The 20,462-nt window shown below is 40.0% G+C and overlaps 1 protein-coding gene across 2 annotated transcripts in view; it reads left to right on the top strand.

The window, feature by feature from the left end:
- SCFD2 (sec1 family domain containing 2) overlaps positions 1–20,462 on the top strand; it is a 428,274-nt gene that overhangs the window by 206,902 nt on the left and 200,910 nt on the right. Inside the window, exon 6 of one of the 2 annotated variants that reach the window (XM_032334294.1) lies at positions 2,663–2,861. The exons of the other annotated variant lie outside the window; for it this stretch is intronic. Coding sequence (XP_032190185.1) covers positions 2,663–2,751 — 89 coding nt within the window. The 3' untranslated portion in view covers positions 2,752–2,861. Of the gene's footprint in view, positions 1–2,662; positions 2,862–20,462 lie in introns of those variants that run through there. 2 annotated transcript variants of the gene reach the window in all.

Here is a 20,462-nt window from a genome sequence, read left to right as displayed (position 1 = left end):
AAATTAAAAAGAGACACAACCGGCTGCAGGCTTTGACTTACACTGGCTTATTATGTGGGAATAAAAGATTAATATTTTAAAAACCAGAGGGAGAACATATGTGTACAACCATGGTGATAGTGATTTGTATTTTGAAATTTAGTTTTAAATGTAACCAGGAATGTAATTCCCATAGAAGCCTGACTTCTTCTGCCTTCATGTGTTGCCTGTTTATTCTGTCTTTAGCACCTGGACTGAATTGGTCCCAAAAGGAATGGTAATTTTCACTGAAGTGTTTATACAATGAAACCCCCTTCTCCTTTTTTCCCTTTCATTTTAAACACGAGACATATGCCTGCACCTCTTCGTCAGGCTCTTGACTTGGTGCCAGCCCGACAGAGAGCCATCTGGAACAGGAAACTGATACGACACAGTGTTCATTTACAATTTACATTTTCTAACATGCAAATGGTTTGGGGTTTTAATTTTAGAAGCTGTGGTTTGGTCCAAATGATACTCTTAATATAATTGGGCTCTTTATTTCCTCATTTTTATTGTGGTAGTGAAGAAAAACAGTTAAATCTGGTTTGCTCTTTTCATACAGTACTGTAGCACTTGGGATTTCTTCCCTATACAGATCACCAACTTGCAAAGAGTTCAATCCTTGGCCAAGAAAAGTTTCTTCAGAGTTAAGATATGGTTGGAGACTTCCTAACTGGGAATGCAGACCTTTTCTGTCAAAGTATAGAGACAATGCATGAAGTAAACAATAACACTTTAGTTATAGTTCACAGTAGTTTTGATGTTTCTTTGATGTATAAGTAGTGAAACATATGTTTTCGTCCATTTAAAAAGCTTCAAATGCTTTCTTAGAATGCTTAGGCTTTTGTTCCCAGAAACAGATTTCAAGGCACAAATTGATTCTATAATTGTATCTTTATTATTAAACTTTAATCTTTTACTCACCATCCACCTGCTTCCTTCCTCCCTCCTAATCTTGTACTTGTAGGAGAGAAATCAGAAAACTGGTCGCCTTGGGAGTCTGTACACTATATTCCTGATTATTTCATATTGTCCTCCTTGAGAATGCAGAAGCCCACACAAAATGACATCATCTGAGATGAAGATAGCCTTTTATTTTTTAAAAGGAAATTTAATGGCTTTTGACACTCGAGAGGTGCTAGTATTTCAGAGCAACAGCCCTTCCAGATATTAGAATGCAAGTGTTGAAGCCGTTATGTATCAGCACAGCCATCTACAGAGTTTAGAATAGAACAAAAGCCACCAGGATATATTTGTTGGAACTTTTTGGTAGGGTATGTGCAAATTAACATCAAAATACCAAATCCCTATTATTGCCTTATTGATAAAACCTTTGCAGATCTTTCTTTAACTAATCTATCCTTACATTTATTTTAAATTCAGATTCAACATGAAAAATCCGTGATAAAAATCTGAGACTATCTGTGTGTGTGTGTGTGTGTGTGTGTGTGTGTGTGTGTGTGTGTGTTTTGATTGGCTTTCTTTTAAGGACATGGCTCTTGTTTTGTGATTTGGCAGTGAAAAAAGTCAGTATTTTGCTTTAAATACTAGAATAACGAAAAATGGACATGATCAGGCTGAAAAATATCTGGGTCATTACTCTCCAGGGTAAGGAGGAGCCAGAAATGATCACCAAATAGTGGCTACACCCACGATGTTTTCTGTGTCTGGACCAAAGAGACACGCCCTCTGTGCTGGATTTTCCAGAGGAGTAGAATTGTCATTTTTCTGTGATCACCTTCTCACTCTAGAGGCTGTTTTATTCTTTCATCCCCTTTGTTCCAGCCACAGGCTTTTCAGTTCCTTAAATGCATTACAATCCCTCTAGATTTGAGATCCTTGCAAGAGCAGTTCTCTCCAACTAACTCACCACCCCAAGGCCACATGTAAGGCCTTTGGAGCTTGGTTCAGACTGTAGCGTCTGGGGTCAGCCTCCTCTGACTCTCCGTACTAGCCAAGCGTTCCTCTCCTCTCCTCCATCATGTGTCTAAAGTGGAGAGTTTGTTATGTATTTGTGTGATAATTTAATGAGTGTCCGCCTTCCCTCCCAGACAATAATCCGCATCGGTTTTGCTCACCATTGTATCTCGAGCACTGGGCATGCTTGGGCGCACGTGCAAGGCTCTTGAGTATTTACTGAATGAATCAGGGAATAAGAAAGATGCTCTGACTCACTTGCAGTATTTTATCTGACCCTTTGCAACATGGCAAATGTGTTGCAGCTTTACCGGAAGAACTCCCCTTTGGAGAGTAGAAAAGTTGGGCTGAAGAAGAGAATGGAACATCCAAAGAAGCCCAGGACACAGAATTGAGAGTTCTGACATCCCATTGTTTGAAATATAGCGAAGGAAATATTTCACACTGTGAAAATGGATGCTATCAGCCATTAATAAGGAACTGTTTTGTGTTTCAATATCTTCACGCTACCAGATTTTAAAACATGGAGGGTTTTGGTTAAATTGTGGCTTTCCTCCATTTCTCCTTTTTTTTTTTTTTTTTTTTTACATCTTTATCACTTGGCTCTTCTTCTTTTTCATCCCCTCATCTTGTTTTCCGGTCCAGCTCCTGATCACACCATTCAGGCACACCTGGGTTGCAAAATATTTTTAACCTTAACTTTAAACCTCTGGGTCTCTGACAGTTCTTCTCCAACCTGAACATAAACGTCTGTGGCAGTTCTTGACCTGTGGAAGGAACCATGGGGAGCAGGAGAGCTTCCTCTCAACATGATGTTTCTTGGGAACTCCACTTTTTCTTCCACGAGCTTATGCTCTGTAGTCATGTGGGCAAATTATTTGTCCTACAACGTAAGGCAGCTTCAAAGGACCCATCAACAAAGGAGAGAACCAGTAGGATGTAATCTAACATGGTCTGGCTCTTTAAATGGACAGTTCTTCCCTTTTTACTCCCTTCTGTCTTCTTTCCTTTCTTCTTTTACCCAGCTATGAGAAGGAATGACTGTGCTTCTGAGGGGTGCTAAGTATAAGAAAGGGACAGGGTAGGCAAGGTGTGTGTTGTATTGGGGTTTATTTTACACAGGGAGTATCTCTCTTCCATGCCACAGACACCCCTTAGTTTTGGCTTAACCTCTCCAGTTTTCCTTCAGACCCCCCTCAACATGCTTCCCTTCCCTTTACCCTCAACAGTAGGAATATCTGTGGAGAGTTCCCAGTTGTAGTCTCTCTTAGCTAACATTTCTCAGCACCTGTCTGCCAAACCCTCCCAAGGGGGATGGAACGGTTTTTCCAGAAATGTTTTCTAAAACAACTTGTTTTTCCTACAACCTCTGCACCCCCAGCCCCACCAGTAATCAGGACCTAAACCGTGGGAGTCCATCATAAAATCATCATTCCTAAATCACAGCATTATATTAGGTATTCATTGATAAGGAAAGGACTTAAGAGATATGATGGTTAATATAAAATGGAGGAGGGAATTTGCCCGCAGCCCCATGTATCTGTTTGTCTCTTTATGTTTAATAACCTGAGGCCTCACCATCAGGCATGTATACCCATTGATTGAACCTTGAACTTGCATCCTGGCTTCTGAGTTCAGCTTCTAAGTCTGAGTACCACCATTGGCTTTTTTTGTACTTACAGGGCAATGTGTGATAACTTTCTATTGCCTACAATGAATTGGAAAATTACAAAATGCTAATGAGGGAGAAGGGGAAAGGTTTTAGATGCAAGTAAACAATATGTTTAAGAACCCTTCCTTTTCTCTCTTCAGGGTTTAAGTAATTTTATTTCCATCTCACAATAAAGTATTTTCCAACTGTGCTATATTTTAGTACCATTTCCTATATATACAATACATCCCCTGCCCCCATTCTTACCAGTAAATCTCCCACCTATTCTTTCATTTTTAATATTTTATTTATTTGAGACAGAGAGAGTGAGTGAGAGAAGATGGGGGGCAGGGACAGAGGGAGAGGAAGAAGCAGCTTCCCTGTTGAGCAGGGAGCCCAGGGGGCTCAGTCCCACCACCCTGAGATCAGAAACTGAGCCAAAGGCAGACACCTAATGGGCTGAGCCACCCATGTGTCCCTCCCACCTCTTCTTTAAGGTGCAGCACATGATTGCTTTTCTTATTCCCCCTCTAATTATCCAAACTGCCATGACCCTTGCCCCTCACTGCTGGTTAGTGACACTCTGAGGACACTTTGATTCGTATTGCCTCATAGGGTTCATATTTGTACATGTGTGTTCCTCCTACCTGGTGATTTTGGATGAGTTACTGATTCTCTCTTTGCCTCCCCTCCACTGCTCCATCTTTAAAATGGTGATATAAGAATGCCATCTCATGAGATTGCTTTTTATAGCTTAGCCGTACATAGATACTGTTGCTTGTTATCTCAGTTGCATTAAGCTCCTTTAGAGCAGCAACCACATATTATTCACCCTTGCATTCTAGCTCCCATTTAAAATGGTGGTGCTGAGTGAAGAAAGGAATAAATACTGGGTTTTGACATTTCCACGCTGTCCACTTTCCTCTATTCCTACACTTGGTTCAGACTGAATGGAGACTACACTGACAGCTCACCCATTGAGGTCTCGAACTGGTTCTGAGATGTATACGTAGTGATAGAAGTATTTCATAAGGGTTCCTATTTTTGTAAAAATCTTACTTAAAAAATTCTATTTGCTGTATTGCAGAAAAATTTCTTTTCTATCACTGATAAGCCAAAACTATAAACCATATATCGTCTTCTTGGCAGTAAATCTAGATATTCTTTCCCAAAGCCACTTTGTCTAGAAATTGACTCTTGTTTTTCTTTCACACATACATATTTGGAACTGAAATATCTTTTTTAACTTCATAAGAAAAAAAAAACATTTAACCAATGCCTAGTTACAATGAACTTCCTTTCTTACACTTCTTTTCTCTGAAGAAAACCTTATGGTTGGGTTATAATCACCTGATCCTCAGCTTTCCTTGGCCCAGGCGGGTATACTTGGATTATCAGACACCAGTGCATTTGCCTACATGAGAAAAAGAGGGCTGATAGAGTTGGTGTCTCTTTCTCAAATACTTGGTCCCATGTTCCAAGCACTCCAACCAGCACTAATAGGAATTAATGTTTGCTTTACACCAAAAATGTCTAGACACAGCACCAAAGCTATCTTGTGGGATGATCTAGCTAACTGGACTCATAGTCTACATAATACAGTAAGATGTTGGGCCCTCTAATAAGACAGAGCCCTACTCCAGCAATATTCCATTCCAATAGGTTTATCATTGAGACACACAGGCCTTTGGTCACCTCCTCACTGGGATAGGAATTCTTAGATTGTTGTTATCACAGATAGGCCTGTGAAGATCTATTTGAATTCTTCTCCAGAGTGGTTTCCAAGTACTCTTTGCAAACGAGCTGTGCTAGAATCACCTGAGTTGTTCAACATATGGTTTTTCAGGTCCTATGCCAGACCTACTGAATCAGAAAGTTGAGGGATCTGATCTGAGGATCTGGATGGAACTGGAGCAGTGTGCTCTATCTGGAGCCTCTCCATCAGAGATGAGGAGGGGTTTTCCCTTGAGATATCATCCAGCTTAAGATGTCTAGGACCTCACCCTCTTCTCTGGAACACTTAACATGGTTTGGGGTCACCAAATTGGGTGGGAGTTGGCTACTTGGAGTGGGTCGGTTGCCATAGTCTTGGATATAAGCAAGCATCACTTCCTCAAGCCCTCAACTGGTGGGGTCTATCAGTGTGCATCACACAGCTATTGAGTAAAAGAGCTAGAATTCAGACCTATGCCCCTCTGGGGTGGGAGCAGACGTCTTTACATCTGCCCCATGTTGCCTGCTAGTTCCAGACTAGGCTGCTCCAGTCACTCCTCCCTACCTGTTTATTCTGTTTCTTTCTCATTGTTTACTGTGACATAGCTGTTCCATTTTATGGCTGAAGTTCTTGCCAGGACAGAGTTTGCACTGGGACTCTTTCTTCCTGTTTATGGTGAGTGAGCTGGAGCTTGTCAGCATGTCAGGGTTCCGAAATCACAGTCCAGGATTCTTTTTCCTGCACGTTTTCTTATTGGCACCAAAGTAAGCACGTCTTGGGAACTTATTCCTTGGGTGATCCCATTAGGTCAGAACCTGGTTTAAATGGATAATATAATGTGATGATGGCAGCTGAAATATTTAAAACAGCAACACATTTTGGAAAAGAAGATAAGAAAAATGAGACCGACTTGGTAGCTACTTATATTAGTGTTCTTGATTAATGTCTGCTTTTAAAAGAATTCAAGTTGCTAATGCATCTCTAATCACGGTCCCAGTCACAGCCAGTTAGTTGTGTTTATGTAATATTACACAGTACACAGGCATGCCTGGCTGGAATGTCACTTTCTTTCATGAAGAGAGTCAAGATTACATTGCTTCTTCTCTCCATATCTTGTCTTTGCAGCCCACCATCCTGGTTGTGACCAGGTCACTGCATAGCACTCGCTCAGCTCTGCCAGTAAGTCACAGTGGGCTCTTTTTGTGGACTTGGAAGGGACCCCCAAGGAACTACCCATGACAGCATTCTTCCCAGTCAGGCTGCTTCTTTCCTGCTACACCTCAGAAGCAAACTGGATGGCAGATTCATAACCAGCAAGCTGTTCTGTGGCACTGCTTTGTTTGGCCCGCTCAGTGTTTGTGAAATCTTTCAAATGAAGGCCAGATTAGAGCCCTAAAGAGACTTCACATTGCTGGAGATAAATACATATGTATATATTTATTTTTTAGTTTCTCTTTGAAATTATATTTTAGTTTCTCTTTGAAAAATGTAAAGAGTGACAGGACTTAGTTGGAACTGAGTCATGGCTGCCCCTTAGAAGGAGCCTGTGTTCTCCAGCTGCCCCTAGCATCCATCCCTCCCTTCGTTCTCTGGTATTACCTGCAGGCCCCCCGATGCAGGTCAGTTTGTGGCTTCCGCCTTACCATCACTGTCTTGTCCTTTCTCCACCTCCCTGTTAGCAGAACGGAAGAACAGCAGTTCTGATCCATTTGTGGATGGTTTGCTTATCATTGTGTCACTTTTTTTATGAACAGAAATCCAAGAAGCTCATATTTATGAGTGTCCTAAGAGGCCTAGAGACATATCAGGCACAAACTATGGCACATAGTAGCCCCTTAGTAAACATCTGTTGAATTATTGAATCTGTAACTACAAGCCACAGGTGCTTGGGGACTCGGGGTCATTTGTTTGGCTGGAAGAAGAGACATCATGGGGCAGCTTGGGGATATTAATGGCACTCCTTAAATACAAGCAAAGCTTGGATGACAGCTAGCAATTTTTCAGTTTCCATGAAATACAGGACTTTATTTTTATTTTGTGATGGAATACCTTGGCCACTTGATACTTAAGCCCTTTAGGGGACATTAAACTTTAGTGACCTTATAAAGTTTCAGTAAATTTTCTTTCTTCTCATCCAAGCAAAAAAGTCCTCTTGGGTTCAGTTGGGTCTGACAGTCTCCCTGACCTGATACTGCCTCTCTCCCAGTGCAGGCTATGAAGCAGGGACTGCATTCCACATCTCTCTTGTCTCTGTGCTCTAGTGACATTGGGAATTAACCGTGAATTCTTGTTTTGTTACTAACACACAGGCTCTGCCCTACCAGGCCAAATACACGTTTTTAATGCCACTGTCACAGTACTTTAGGACTAGGATTCCCAAAGATTGCCTGGGTTGGGAATCCTCATTATACTATTTTATTCATTGTGTGGCCCTACAAGGTATGTCATTTCTGTGTCTTAATTTTCTCATCTGCAAAATGGGTATCCTGGTAACACCTACGTCATAGTATTATTAGAACAGTGTCTGGCCGATTATGGATGCTCAATAAAACGAGTTGCTGTTTTGGTGGTGGTAGGGAAAGTGGCAGTAATATCTGTCTTAAATTATAAGAATGTAGCCACTAAGAACTTTTGTATGATTTAGGTTTTTTTTTCCTTTTATTTATTTTCAGCATAACAGTATTCATTATTTTTGCACCACACCCAATGCTCCATGCAATCTGTGCCCTCTATAATACCCACCACCTGACTCCCCCAACCTCCCACACCCCACCCCTTCAAAACTCTCAGATTGTTTTTCAGAGTCCTTAGTCTCTCATGGTTCACCTCCCCTTCTTAAATGCATTTAGTACTTCAAGAATTACAAAGTTATTTTGTTGCCATACTATAGAAGTATCAGATACCCCTCCCCTTAATGTACAATCAAGTTTGATTTGATAGAACAAGAACATTTCATCTACACACAGCTTTCCTGGTTATGCAAGACAGATGAGGCCTGTGTGAGGGAAGGTGATTATCTTCCCGTAGTCATCACTATTCTGTAAAACCCACCACTCTTTCAGCCCTCATTACTGGAGGAAAACAAGACTCTGTTTTCCCTCAGGAGCCCCTGTGGTAAAGGCCGTCTTTGGAATGTGCCGTGATGTCACTGCTGATTTGCCACAGGGATGTGGGTTTCATCTATGTTGTTGGAATACCTCCCTTTATCTACAGGGGATTACAGCACTCCTCAGGAGTTTGGAAAGTTCTGGAATGAAAGCATCTTTCAGGGGTAAGACATGCCTATCGCAAAACTGGCAATCCTCTGAAGGTTAACAGTGTGTGTTAACCTTAAGGAACTATCTTTTTCTTAAGCCATCAAACCACAGGACTTTTAAACTGGCTTTATTCATTTATCTCTCCCTCTTGTCTGCCCTCTTCCTTACTTTGGACAGAAAGTTGATTTCAGGAGGCAGTGCAGTAAAGTAAATGTTCATGTTGGGCTTTTTTTTTTTCCCCCCTACTTACTTAAAGATTCCTTTCAGGTCTACACCAAGAGGAAGTGAAATCTATCGGTTATATTTGGTTCCCAAAGTGGCTTTTGAAACCCAGGTGCTATGGATGCCACTTAAAAAAAAAAAAAAAGAAAAAAAAAAAGCCTTCCATTAGAAAAAAAAAAAAAAAAGCAGATGCCTTGCAGATTATGAAAGGAAATAAATATGGTATGGTGATTCCAAGAGAGAGAAGGGAGGTGTGGAAGGAAGTTTTTGAGAGTCAGAACTGAGTGTTTCTGCCAATTAGGCCCGTGACCGTCTGTAGTTCTTATCTGTCAATTTCTTCCTCTGTGAAGCTGGGACTCACAGATACCACCTTCACACAGTGTGGGGGGCACTCAGTAAGTAGTATGTGACCGTCTGTCTTGCAGGACCAGGAAAGCTGTGTGTAGATGAAATGTTCTTGTTCTATCAAATCAAACTTGATTGTACATTAAGGGGAGGGGTATCTGATACTTCTATAGTATGGCAACAAAATAACTTTGTAATTCAGAAATACTTGACTTAGCTCTCCCTTTGTGATCATATCTCATTTCGAATTTTAGGAATCACTCAGCCTCTTGATTTAATCAGTAACTACTCACAGATGGAGAAATGCAGTCATCTATATGACTAATGTTATTTACTTCTAATTCCTGGTAGATGTGAAGCTGCTTAGGCCAATCATTTCTTAAGTCATCACTTGTTTCCTAACTGCCTACGATATACCAGGTGGGAGTGGGTCCTGGGGACATAGTGGTGAACAAGAGAAAGCCCATGCCCTCAAAGAGCTTGTGTGTTAGCAACAACGTTGTTTTTTTCTCATACTTATGTCCTACTTATACAACATGACACCTGGCATACAGCAAGTACTCAGTAAATGTGGGGTTTTTGGTGAATTGAGTGTGACTTACTGAAATGGAAGTCCAATGTACTCTTTCTGAAAATGTGTTTTTAAGAAAAAAAAAAATCCAAGATTTTTTCCATGACAGGGTTACCTTGTCTATATGTTATTGTTATTTATTAAAAATCTCCATCAGTCTGGTTAGGTGGCAAAAATTGTTCTAGCTGATTATTGTCTTCTTGCTATTTGAAGAAGCTCTTCACTGTGATCCTCTTTCTGTAAAATTACCTGTGGTGTTTGTGGATGTAAGGAAATGCATAAAGGAGGTCTAACAGAAATACAGACCAAGGAGGCACATTCGCTCTTGAATGATACCAGACTTTGCAGAGCTTGACGAGAGCACTTTCTCTAATCTACACGAAACTCCTACTCTGCCTGCATACCAGCAGCACCCCCTTCTGCATTTACAAATATAGAACAAAGACAGTAGGCAGTGGGGTGGGAAGAAGGTAGCAGGGGAAGGAAGGCCTCTGTGGTGCTTGGCCTTGTATGCTTTCCGTTTGCTTAAAATCACCTTTCATCCCTGAGGTAATCGCTCTCCTCACTCTGCCTGATACAGATGAGGAGGCTCAGAGGCTAAAAACTTCCAAGGACACCCTGTGAGAGGTGGCAGAGGAAGGATTTGAGCCCAGGCTTGCCTACCTTGTCTGTGACAAGGCCACACGCCTTCTCTAGCTGATTGATATTCTTGCCTAAGTCTTCCTGAAGTCAAGACTCTTCCTCAAAGCTGCTCTGGGGTGGGTGAGATAGGTCACAGAATGTGGTAAGTTGGAGTGTGTTTTGTATTCTCCTTTCCTTAGGCTGGGATGTGTAGACTCAAGTGCGGCCATCATGGCTTGGCTTGGAATTCCATGTTTTTGGTGCCAGGGTAGGTTTAGTGCCACTCCCTGTAGAAAATAAAAACTTCCCTCTCCTTGGTTGATATTTCAGGGTCTGTCAAGATAAGATGCAGAAATTTTATCTAGGTGCGACAAGAATTAATGCACCTTTGGTTTTCTTTCTCTAATAGAGTTTTCAACTTTTATTTCACACAGAATCTGAGCTATCTCTGAAAGGGTGGTGGCACCTAGGGGCTCTGGCGTTGCTTAAAAACCTGTTGGTATTTCTAACATCCACCTTCTACCATATCCATCAAAATCTAAAATTACTATCTGACTCTGTTGTTTGTTGAGAAGCATGTGGCTTGGGATGCTTCCATTTGTCAGTTATAGAAGAAAATCCAACTGAACTAAGCAAAAGAGGAGGTTGGTTATTTCACACAAACTAACAGTCCAAGGCCATCCTCCTTCAGGTACAGCTAGATCCAGAAACTTAAACTGTATCATTAGCACCCTGTCATTCCCTTCCTCTGCCAGTGTTCTTCACAAGCTTGGCAACTCCAGGCTTATATCCTCTATAATTGTTAGCTGTTCACCAAGTATTTCCAGCTTTCCTTCATCTGGGTACATAGTAAGATTATGCTGTTCTGTCCCCTGAAGTTAGATGTGCAATGTGATTTGCTTTGACCAGTAAAAAGTGAACATAAGAGGCATGTATAACTTCTGGACAGAAGCTTTTAAGAACCGTTGCATTATTCACTATGTCCCTTTCTCCCTACCATGGTGATTACTGAAGCATGTGTCGAGATGGGGCCTCCATCAGCTTAGGTCCCTAAGTGACTTCAGTGAGCAGGGCTCCTCTGTTAACCCATGATAGATGTGTGGGTGAGGGAGAAATTTAAAGTCACTGAGGTTTTCACATTTTACTGACATAATCTAGCCTATCCTAACTAATATACATCCCCCATGTATATATATTCATATATAAGGAAAAGCAGAAGGTATTTCTATTCTGGTTTCTCAAATAAGAGTCTTAGCTACTTACTCTGAGTAACTGTAGTTAGGTGATGTATATCTCTGAATCAATCCTGTGGCCTAGAAATGCAGTGCTCTGAGAGGCCAGGCCAAGGCCGTATCTTTACTCCTGAGTCAGAGAGACAGCCCACACAGTGCTCATAAACAGAGTAAAAGATGAAGGGATATCATAAAATGGAAGATGATGATCTTGGGGTCCTGGGATTGAGTCCAGCCTAGGGCTCCATGCTCAGTGGAGTCTGCTTCTTCCTTCGCACCCCCCTGCCCCACTTGTGTTCTCTCTCTCTCTCAAATAAATAAATAGAATCTTCAAAAAAAAAAAAAAGGAAGATGAATGCTAGGTAGATCAAAAATAAGTATGTCCTCAATGAGAAGTAATAAAAAAATTTCTCCAGCAAAATTTTCTTTTTATTCTAGAGCAGGCATCCCAATATCTGACCTTTAGAAGGCCAGTATCTCACAAGCCTGATGAAGAAGCTTTTGCAGTCTTCTTTATTTCCGTACTATAAATAGATATATTAGGGAAAAAATGTAAATTAGCCAGTCTAAAGTGGAAGAACCTGTCAGACTCATATCCAGGTGCCAAAATAAAATAAAAGATTTAAATATTAATCCAATTGCCATTCCTTTCCATAAGTTGCTCCCATAGTATCCCACAATTTCAGGATTTTTCCAGGTCTAGTGCAAACACCACCAATGAGAGGATAGGTCTTGGGCTCTCTCTTGGTCTTTCTTTGGTTTCTTACAATGACTAATGATCTCTCTACCTCAACTGACATTCATTCTGGACTCTGGAAGTCAAGTTGAAAGCAAATCTATACCACTTCCTTGTATGTGGAAACTCCTAGCATGGACCTTGTGTAGAATAAAAAACAGATTCTTACTGTAGATTTCTTAAAATTTTAAGGATACCCTGTCCCAATCTTTACTTTTTTTTTAAATTATGTGATGTTAGTCACCATGCAGTACTTCATTAGTTTTTGATGTAGTGTTCCATGATTCATTGTTTGTATCTAACACCTAGTGTTTATTGCAATACATACCTTCTTTAATACCCATCACCAGGCTCACCCATGTGCCCTCCTCCCTCCCCTCTGAAAACTTCAGTTTGTTTACTGGAGTCCATAGTCTCTCATGGTTCATCTATCCCTTGATCCCCCCCCCTTCATTTTCCCCTTCCTTCTCCTAATGTCCTCGATGCTATTCCTTATGTTCCCCATATAAGTGAAGCCATATGATAATTGTCTTCCTCTGCTTGACTTATTTCACTTAGCATAATCCCCTCCTGTTCTATCCATGTCAAGGCAAAAGATGGTTATTCATCCTTTCTGATGGCTGAGTAATATTCCTTTGTATATATGGACCACATATTCCTCATTAGTTTGTTGACGGGCTTCTTGGCTCCTTCCATCATTTGGCTATTATAGACATTGCTGCTGTGAACATTCGCCCCTTCTTTTCACTACTTCTGTATCTTTGGGGTAAATGCCCAGTAGTGCAGTTGCATAGTGCAGTTTCTGGGTTATAGGGTAGCTCTGGTTTTTTTAAAGAATTTTATTTATTTATTTGACAGAGATCGCAAGTAGGCAGAGAGAGACAGAGAGGAGGACGCAGGCTCCCTGCTGAGCAGAGGGCCCGATGCAGGGCTCGATCCCCGGACCCTGAGATCATGACCTGTGCCAAAGGCAGAGGCTTTAACCCACTGAGCCACCCAGGTGCCCCATAGGGTAGCTCTATTTTTAACTTTCTGAGTTTTAACTATTTTCCAAAACGGCTGTACCAACTTGCATTCCCACCAACAGGGTAAGAGGGTTCCCGTTTCTCCACATCCTTTCCAACATTTGTTGTTTCCTGCCTTGTTAATTTTCGCCATTCTATCTGGTGTAACATAGTATCTTAATGTGGTTTTAATTTGCATTTTCCTGGTGGCTAACGATGTTGAACATTTTTTCATGTGTCTGTTAGTCATTCATATGTTTTCTTTGGAGAAGTGTTTGTTCATGTCTTCAGCCCATTTTTTTGGTTGTTGAGTTTGAGTTCTTTATAGATCTTGGATACCAGCCCTTTATCTGTAGAGTTATTTGCAAATATCTTCTCCCCTTCCATGGGCTGCCTCTTTGTTTTACTGACTGTTTCTTCTGCTGTGCAAAAGCTTTTTATCTTCATGAAGTCCCAAAATTTCGTTTTCACTTTTGTTTCCATTGGCTTTGGAGACGTGTCTTGAAAGAAGTTGCTGTGGCTGATGTCGAAGAGGTTACTGTCTATGTTCTCCTCCAGGATCCAATCTTTACTTTTTTGAGTTACTCTTACGTGTTTTCAGTTTTTCTTTTTCTTTATTTAAAAAAAAAAAAGTTTATTTATTTATTTGACAGAGAGAGAAGCAGCAAGAGAGTGAAAACAAGCAGGGGGAGTGGGTGAGGGAGAAGCAGGCTTCCTATGTGTCAGGGAGCCTGATGCAGGGCTCGATCCCAGAATCCTGGGATCATGATTTTAGCCAAAATCAGACATTTAATGACTGAGCCACCCAGGTGCTCCCAGTTTTTCTTTGAATGGCGTGCTTCTAAGTCTCCTCACTATGCTGAATATTTTCTTCTTCTTGTGTTATAATTTGTCTATGTACCTGTTTTCCTTTTATTTTTTAATCTATTCTATAATCTCTTCTAATTTAGTATGTTTAGCCCATTTCAATTTATTATAATTCTTGGAATGTTTGCATATAGTCTACCCCTTTATTATTTGTTTTCTGTTTCTTCCTTGTATTTTTCATTTTACTGTTTTGCCTTCCCTTCCTTTTGGGTTTGAACATTTTTAAAATTTTTTATTTTTTAATTTCTTTCAGTGTTCCAGAATTCATCATTTATGTACCACACCCAGTGCTCCACGCAATACGTGCCCTCCATAATACCCACCACCAGGCTTACCCAACCCCTCAACCCCCCCTTCCAAAGCCCTCAGTTTATTTCTCAGAGTCCACAGTGTCTCATGCTTCATCTCCCCTTCCAATTTCCCCCAATTCCCTTCTCCTCTCCATCTCCCCATGTCCTCCGTGTTATTCCCTATGCTTCACAAATAAACAAAACCATATGATAATTGACTTTCTCTGCTTGACTGATTTCACTCAGCATAATCTCTTCCAGGCCCATCCATGTTGATACAAAAGTTGGGTATTCATCCTTTCTGATGGAGGCATAATACTCCATAGTGTATATGGACCATATCTTCTTTATCCATTCGTCCGTTAAAGGCCATCTTGGTTCTTTCCACAGTTTGGCGACTGTAGTCATTGCTGCTATGAACATTAGGGTACAGATGGCCCTTCTTTTCACTACATCTGTATCTTAGGGGTAAATACCCAGCAGTGCAATTGCAGGATCATAGGGAAGCTCTATTTTTAATTTCTTAAGGAATATGCACACTGTTTTCCAAAGTGGCTGCACCAACTTGCACTCCCACCAGCAGTGTAAGAGGGTTCCCTTTTCTCCACATCCTCTCCAACACATGATGTTTCCTGTCTTGCTGACTTTGGCCATTCTAATTGGTGTAAGGTGGTGTCTCAATGTGGTTTTGATTTGAATCTCCCTGATGGCTAGTGATGATGAACATTTTTTCATGTGTCTGTTAGCCATTTGTATGTCTTCATTGGAGAAGTGTCTGTTCATGTCTTCTGCCCATTTTTTGACGTGATTATCTGTTTTGTGTGTGTTGAGTTTGAGGCGTTCTTTATAGATCTTGGATATCAGCCCTTTGTTTATAGTGTCATTTGCAAATATCTTCTCCCACTTCATGAGTTGTCTCTTTGTTTTGTTGACTGTTTCCTTTGCTGTGCAGAAGCTTTTGATCTTGAAGAAGTCCCAAAATTTCATTTTCACTTTTGTTTCCTTTGCCTTTGGAGACATATCTTGAAAGAGGTTGCTGTGGCTGATGTCGAAGAGGTTACTGCCTATGTTCTTCTCTAGGATTCTGATGGATTCCTGGCTCACGTTGAGGTCTTTCATACATTTCAAGTTTATCTTTGTGTATGGTATAAGGACCAAAAGACTCTGCCCGCAAACTACTAGAACTCATACAGCAATCCAGTAATGTGGCAGGATACAAAATCAATGTACAGAAATCATTTGCTTGCTTATACACTAACAATGAAAATACTGAAAAGGAAATTAAAGAATTGATTCCATTTACTATAGCACCAAGAACCATAAGATACCTGGGAATAAACCTAACCAAAGACATAAAGGATCTGTACTCATGAAACTACAGAACACTCATGAAAGAAATTGAAGAAGACACAAGAAGATGGAAGACCATTCCATACTCATGGATTGGAAGAATAAACATTGTTAAAATGTCTATACTGCCTAGAGCAATCTATACTTTCAATGCCATTCCGATCAAAATTCTACCAGCATTTCTCAAAGAGCTGGAGCAAACAATCCTAAAATTTGTATGGAATCAGAAGAGACCCTGAATTGCTAAGGAAATGTTTTAAGTTCGTTGTCCAAGGTCACACAGTGAGTAATTGAGGGAGCCAGGATTCAGATCCCCAGGGAATTTTGGAGTTCAAATCTTAATTATTACACTAAGTTGTCTCTAACTAAATTGTTATAATTATGTAATAAAATAATGAAAACAAGAGGAAAAGAAGAAATAATAGATCATCATTATTCAACATTTTGTCTTTTTTTCTATACTAATAATTGTATACACATTATCTCTTAATTTGTTCATCATTTTATTAAGAATTATGTTAGATACTATGCTAGGTGCTTGGGCCCCAAAAGTAGACAAGAAAACAGTTTCCTGCCCTAGTGGAGGTTATAGACTAGCAGGAAGAGGGTCATTAAACAAATGAATCCTGTATAATTATGTAATTGCAGTTGTGAAAAGTGTCACAGAGGAGATTGTTAGTGGGGAAAGCATTCTAGTGGAATTTCTTTTTTTTTTTTTAAGATTTTATTTTTTTTACAGACAGAGATCACAAGTAGGCAGAGAGGCAGGCAGAGAGAGGGGAAGGGAAGCAGGCTCCCTGCTGAGCAGAGAGCCCCACTCGGGGCTCATACCTGAGCCGAAGGCAGAGGCTTTAACCCACCGAGCCACCCAACTGCCCCTCTAGTGGGATTTCTAACAAATCTACCAATAAGGAAAGATAGATTATTTTGAAATAGCAGACAGCCTCAAAATTTTAGTGGCAGAAAGCAATGAAGATTTATTTCTTGCTTATACTATATGTTCATCAGAGGTGGGCTGAAGGCTCTGTTCTTTGTCATTATTTTTGTCTGCCTCAATCCAAGACTAATAGGACATCCACCAACAATCACAAGGCCATTCTTAGAAGAAGAGGAAAATAGCAGTGTGAACAGGGCTGGCTATTGAACCTTTAACCAAGAAATAACACAGCAGTTTCGGCTCATATTTCACTAGTCAGACTTGGTCACGGGTATGGGTGACTTCTAACTTATAGGAGCTAGGAGAAGCGCAGTCCTACCATGGACCTAGACGAAGGAAACTCCCAAATATTTGGGGAGCAGCACTAAGACCTACCAATCTGGTCTTGAGGTCAGGGAAATTTCCTTAGGCGATGATGTTTGGGTTGAATTCTGACGCAAAAGACAATGGGATTGGGGTTGGGAAGTCAATGGAAAGGCAAATGTGGCCAAAGTGATGAAAGTAAATGGGATTACACAAAGTCTTGGAAACTAGTTTAAGAGCTTGGGGTTTTATGTGACCCTAAGAGCTATGGGAAGCCAGCATTTTGGGTGCAGATAATAATCATATTTGTATTTTAGATGGGATCCCATGACTGGTGTGGAGAATGGATAGAATGAGAGGAGGTGGAAGATGAATAAGGATAAACCAGTGGAGAAGCTGCTGTCCTATGGGCTAGAGAAGATGGTAACTTGCTTTAGACAGTAGCAATTGACAGAAGTGTGTAGATTGGAGAAATAAGACTTCTAGATTAATGGGATAATCCTCCAAGATCCCCCAAGGAATCTACTATTATCTCTATTTTCTTTCTGAGGAAACTAAATCTTGGAGAAATAACAAAACTTTGCCAGTGAGTGGCAAATCAAGAATTCAAATCTCTCCTGATTCTAAAACGTGTACTCTTAACCACAAGGTCATACTACTTCAGGGAAATATATTGACAACATTTTATGTCTTCAGAAAGAATGGGGGAGCCTGCAGTGCAAATTTTCAGGTTTCCCACTTGGCCCAGTGGAACTTGCAGACCCTTTAAGGGCAGATGCCAGGACTCTTAATGTTCTCTACTCACCTTATAGACTTGGGGTCCTGAGTCCTACTTGCTATGCAGTAAATCCCAGCTAGGTTTATTAAAGTGAAAATTTAGAATCTTATGTAAATGATTTCCTTTAAATTAAGGTACATATTAAAGCTAGAGGTGTGATGTTTTGGAGTTGGTTAAGGTACCTTAGAGTTTTTAATACCTTTTCCTACCCCTCCCTTCTTCCATTCTGTTTTCCCTTTTTCTTTCTTTCATCATTAATGTGGTCCTCAGTCATTTTTTGAGTGATATTTATTGCAGGCCATACAGCAAAGTGATTCATAATGTGGACCCCAAGGTCCTTCTATAAAAACCCTTTCCCTGCCCTCCATTGACATCAGAATTCTAGACCTAGCTCAGTATCCACCAGTCCATGAAGCCTTTCAGCCTCTGTCAACCAGTTTTGAAAGACTTTCACGTAGTTATTTTAAGTACAATTATCTTAGGCTAACTCTCTACTGCTCTCTGTAGTCCATTCCCCTTGAGACTGAGGAATTCATTCTTTATACTTCTTTCACTTTTCCAAATGTACTCATCACAGTGCTAAGTACACAGTTACTTCCTAATGCCCTTGAGAATAGAAGAATGAATCATGTTTCATCTGAATCTTTATATGGGCTTGACTTTTGAATATAAGCTATGAAACACAAGTGGTCTTAAAATGAAAGCAGTAATAGAATTTCATATAACACAAATCAGAAACCAAATTAATATATTTATATAATTTTTTATTTTTTTATTAACATATAATGTATTATTAACCCCAAGGGTACAGGTCTGTGAATCTCCCGGTTTACACACTTCACAGCACTCGCCATAGCACATACCTTCCCCCATGTCCATAACCCAATCACCCTCTCCCCACCCCCTCCCCTCGGCAACCCTCAGTTTATTTTGTAAGATGAGGAGTCTCTTATGGTTTGTCTCCCTCCCGATCCCATCTTGTTCCAAAAGATTATATTTAAATGTGAAAAACTTTAAGTGGTAAAATTATCAACATTGCCTAGTATCCTTTTGCTGTTCTGAGATTCCATCCAGGATACCATATTACATTTAATCATCATATCTCCTTAGGTTTCTCTTGGCTAGGACAATTTTTCAGACTCTCAATATTTTTGATGACCTTGACAGTCTTAAGTACTGCTGAGATATGTTGTAGTATGTACCTCAACTGGAATTTTTCTGACGTTTTGCTGATGATTACACTGGCATTATGTGTTTTGAGGATAAAGACCACAAAGATTAAGTGCCATTTTCATCACATGGTTTCAAGGGTGCATACTATGAACATGATGTTGACCAGGTGGCTGAGAAAGTATTTGTCAGGATTCTCAACAGTAGTTACTCTTTTTCAACCCTTCACATACTGACGTCTTTGAAAAGAAGTCCTATATGCAGGAATGAGGAGTTAATACTCCACCTCCTTGAGAGCAAAGTATCTACAGAAATTACTTTAAATTCTTCTATACAAGAGATTTTTGTTTCTCCTCCATTTGTTAATTAATTAATTTATTTATATTGATACGTACTAAAGAAATATTTTGTATTGGGGGCTATAATACAATTCTACTTCATTCTTTTGTTGCTCTGATTGTTCCAGTTTGGTCTTTGGAAGCTCTTACAGTCGGTTCCTTGATACACCCTTATGAGATTTGTTTCATTTTTTTGAGTTCTTCCTTACTTTCTGAAACCACAGGATTATCCAGACTCATCTTTATATTTTATGGCTTAGTCCCAGATTCAGCTATTTCTTCAAAGGCCCTAGTTCTTCTTACTGGAATAATATTAGAAATCAAGAGCCCTGGTTCTTTTCACTGGAATAATGTTGGATAAGCTCATTGCTACTGGGATGCCATTGGTCTTCTCAAATGACAGAGTAAGGAAATGTGTGAATGTGTACAAATCCATGTAAATATATATATTTATAAATATTTCTATTATGAGACCATCGGTGTTCAGATTAAAGTAAACATTAGTTTACATTGATGTCTCCAGCTCTAATCCATTACCACATGGATCATTCTAGCTCCATTCCCTTGTTTATCTGTACACTTCCACAGCAACAGTTAGAAACCTAGCTCCTAAGCATCCATTTATTTGTTTAGGTTCAGTTTATACACCTCTCCCTCCAACCAGAATGCTGCGTAAGTGAAGTTGTAACATTCTGAGGGTAGCATATCCAGAGCCATCCTTCTTCTTTTGTGATGGTACGTTTGATCACCATGTCAAAGTATTGTCTGGCTTCTTCCTATAATATAATTACTATTTTTTCCTTTGCAACTAATAAACAATATATGATTATTTACCTCATTAAAACATGAGGTTTTAATGGTACTTTGCTATGAAAAGAAAACACTGTATTCCTTATGCAAAACACATATCTTTCATTATTTATAATAAAAATGTTGAACTGTCTTAGCTCAGTTAATGCAATATATAGTATTTTTTAAAATAATTTTATATCTGTGTACCACCCCATATATTTCATATTACTGCTTCACATGTACAGCTTTCTACTTCTTTGTAAGAACACCAACCAACCAAGTTTTAAATGACTAATGACTAATAGGCTTGATCACTGGGTGGCAGATGTTCTTTGCAGAGTAGTGC

The sequence above is a fragment of the Mustela erminea genome, chromosome 2, assembly GCF_009829155.1.
Source record: "Mustela erminea isolate mMusErm1 chromosome 2, mMusErm1.Pri, whole genome shotgun sequence".
NCBI classification, from domain to species: Eukaryota; Metazoa; Chordata; class Mammalia; order Carnivora; family Mustelidae; genus Mustela; species Mustela erminea.
This window is presented reverse-complemented; position numbering and strand designations above follow the sequence as displayed.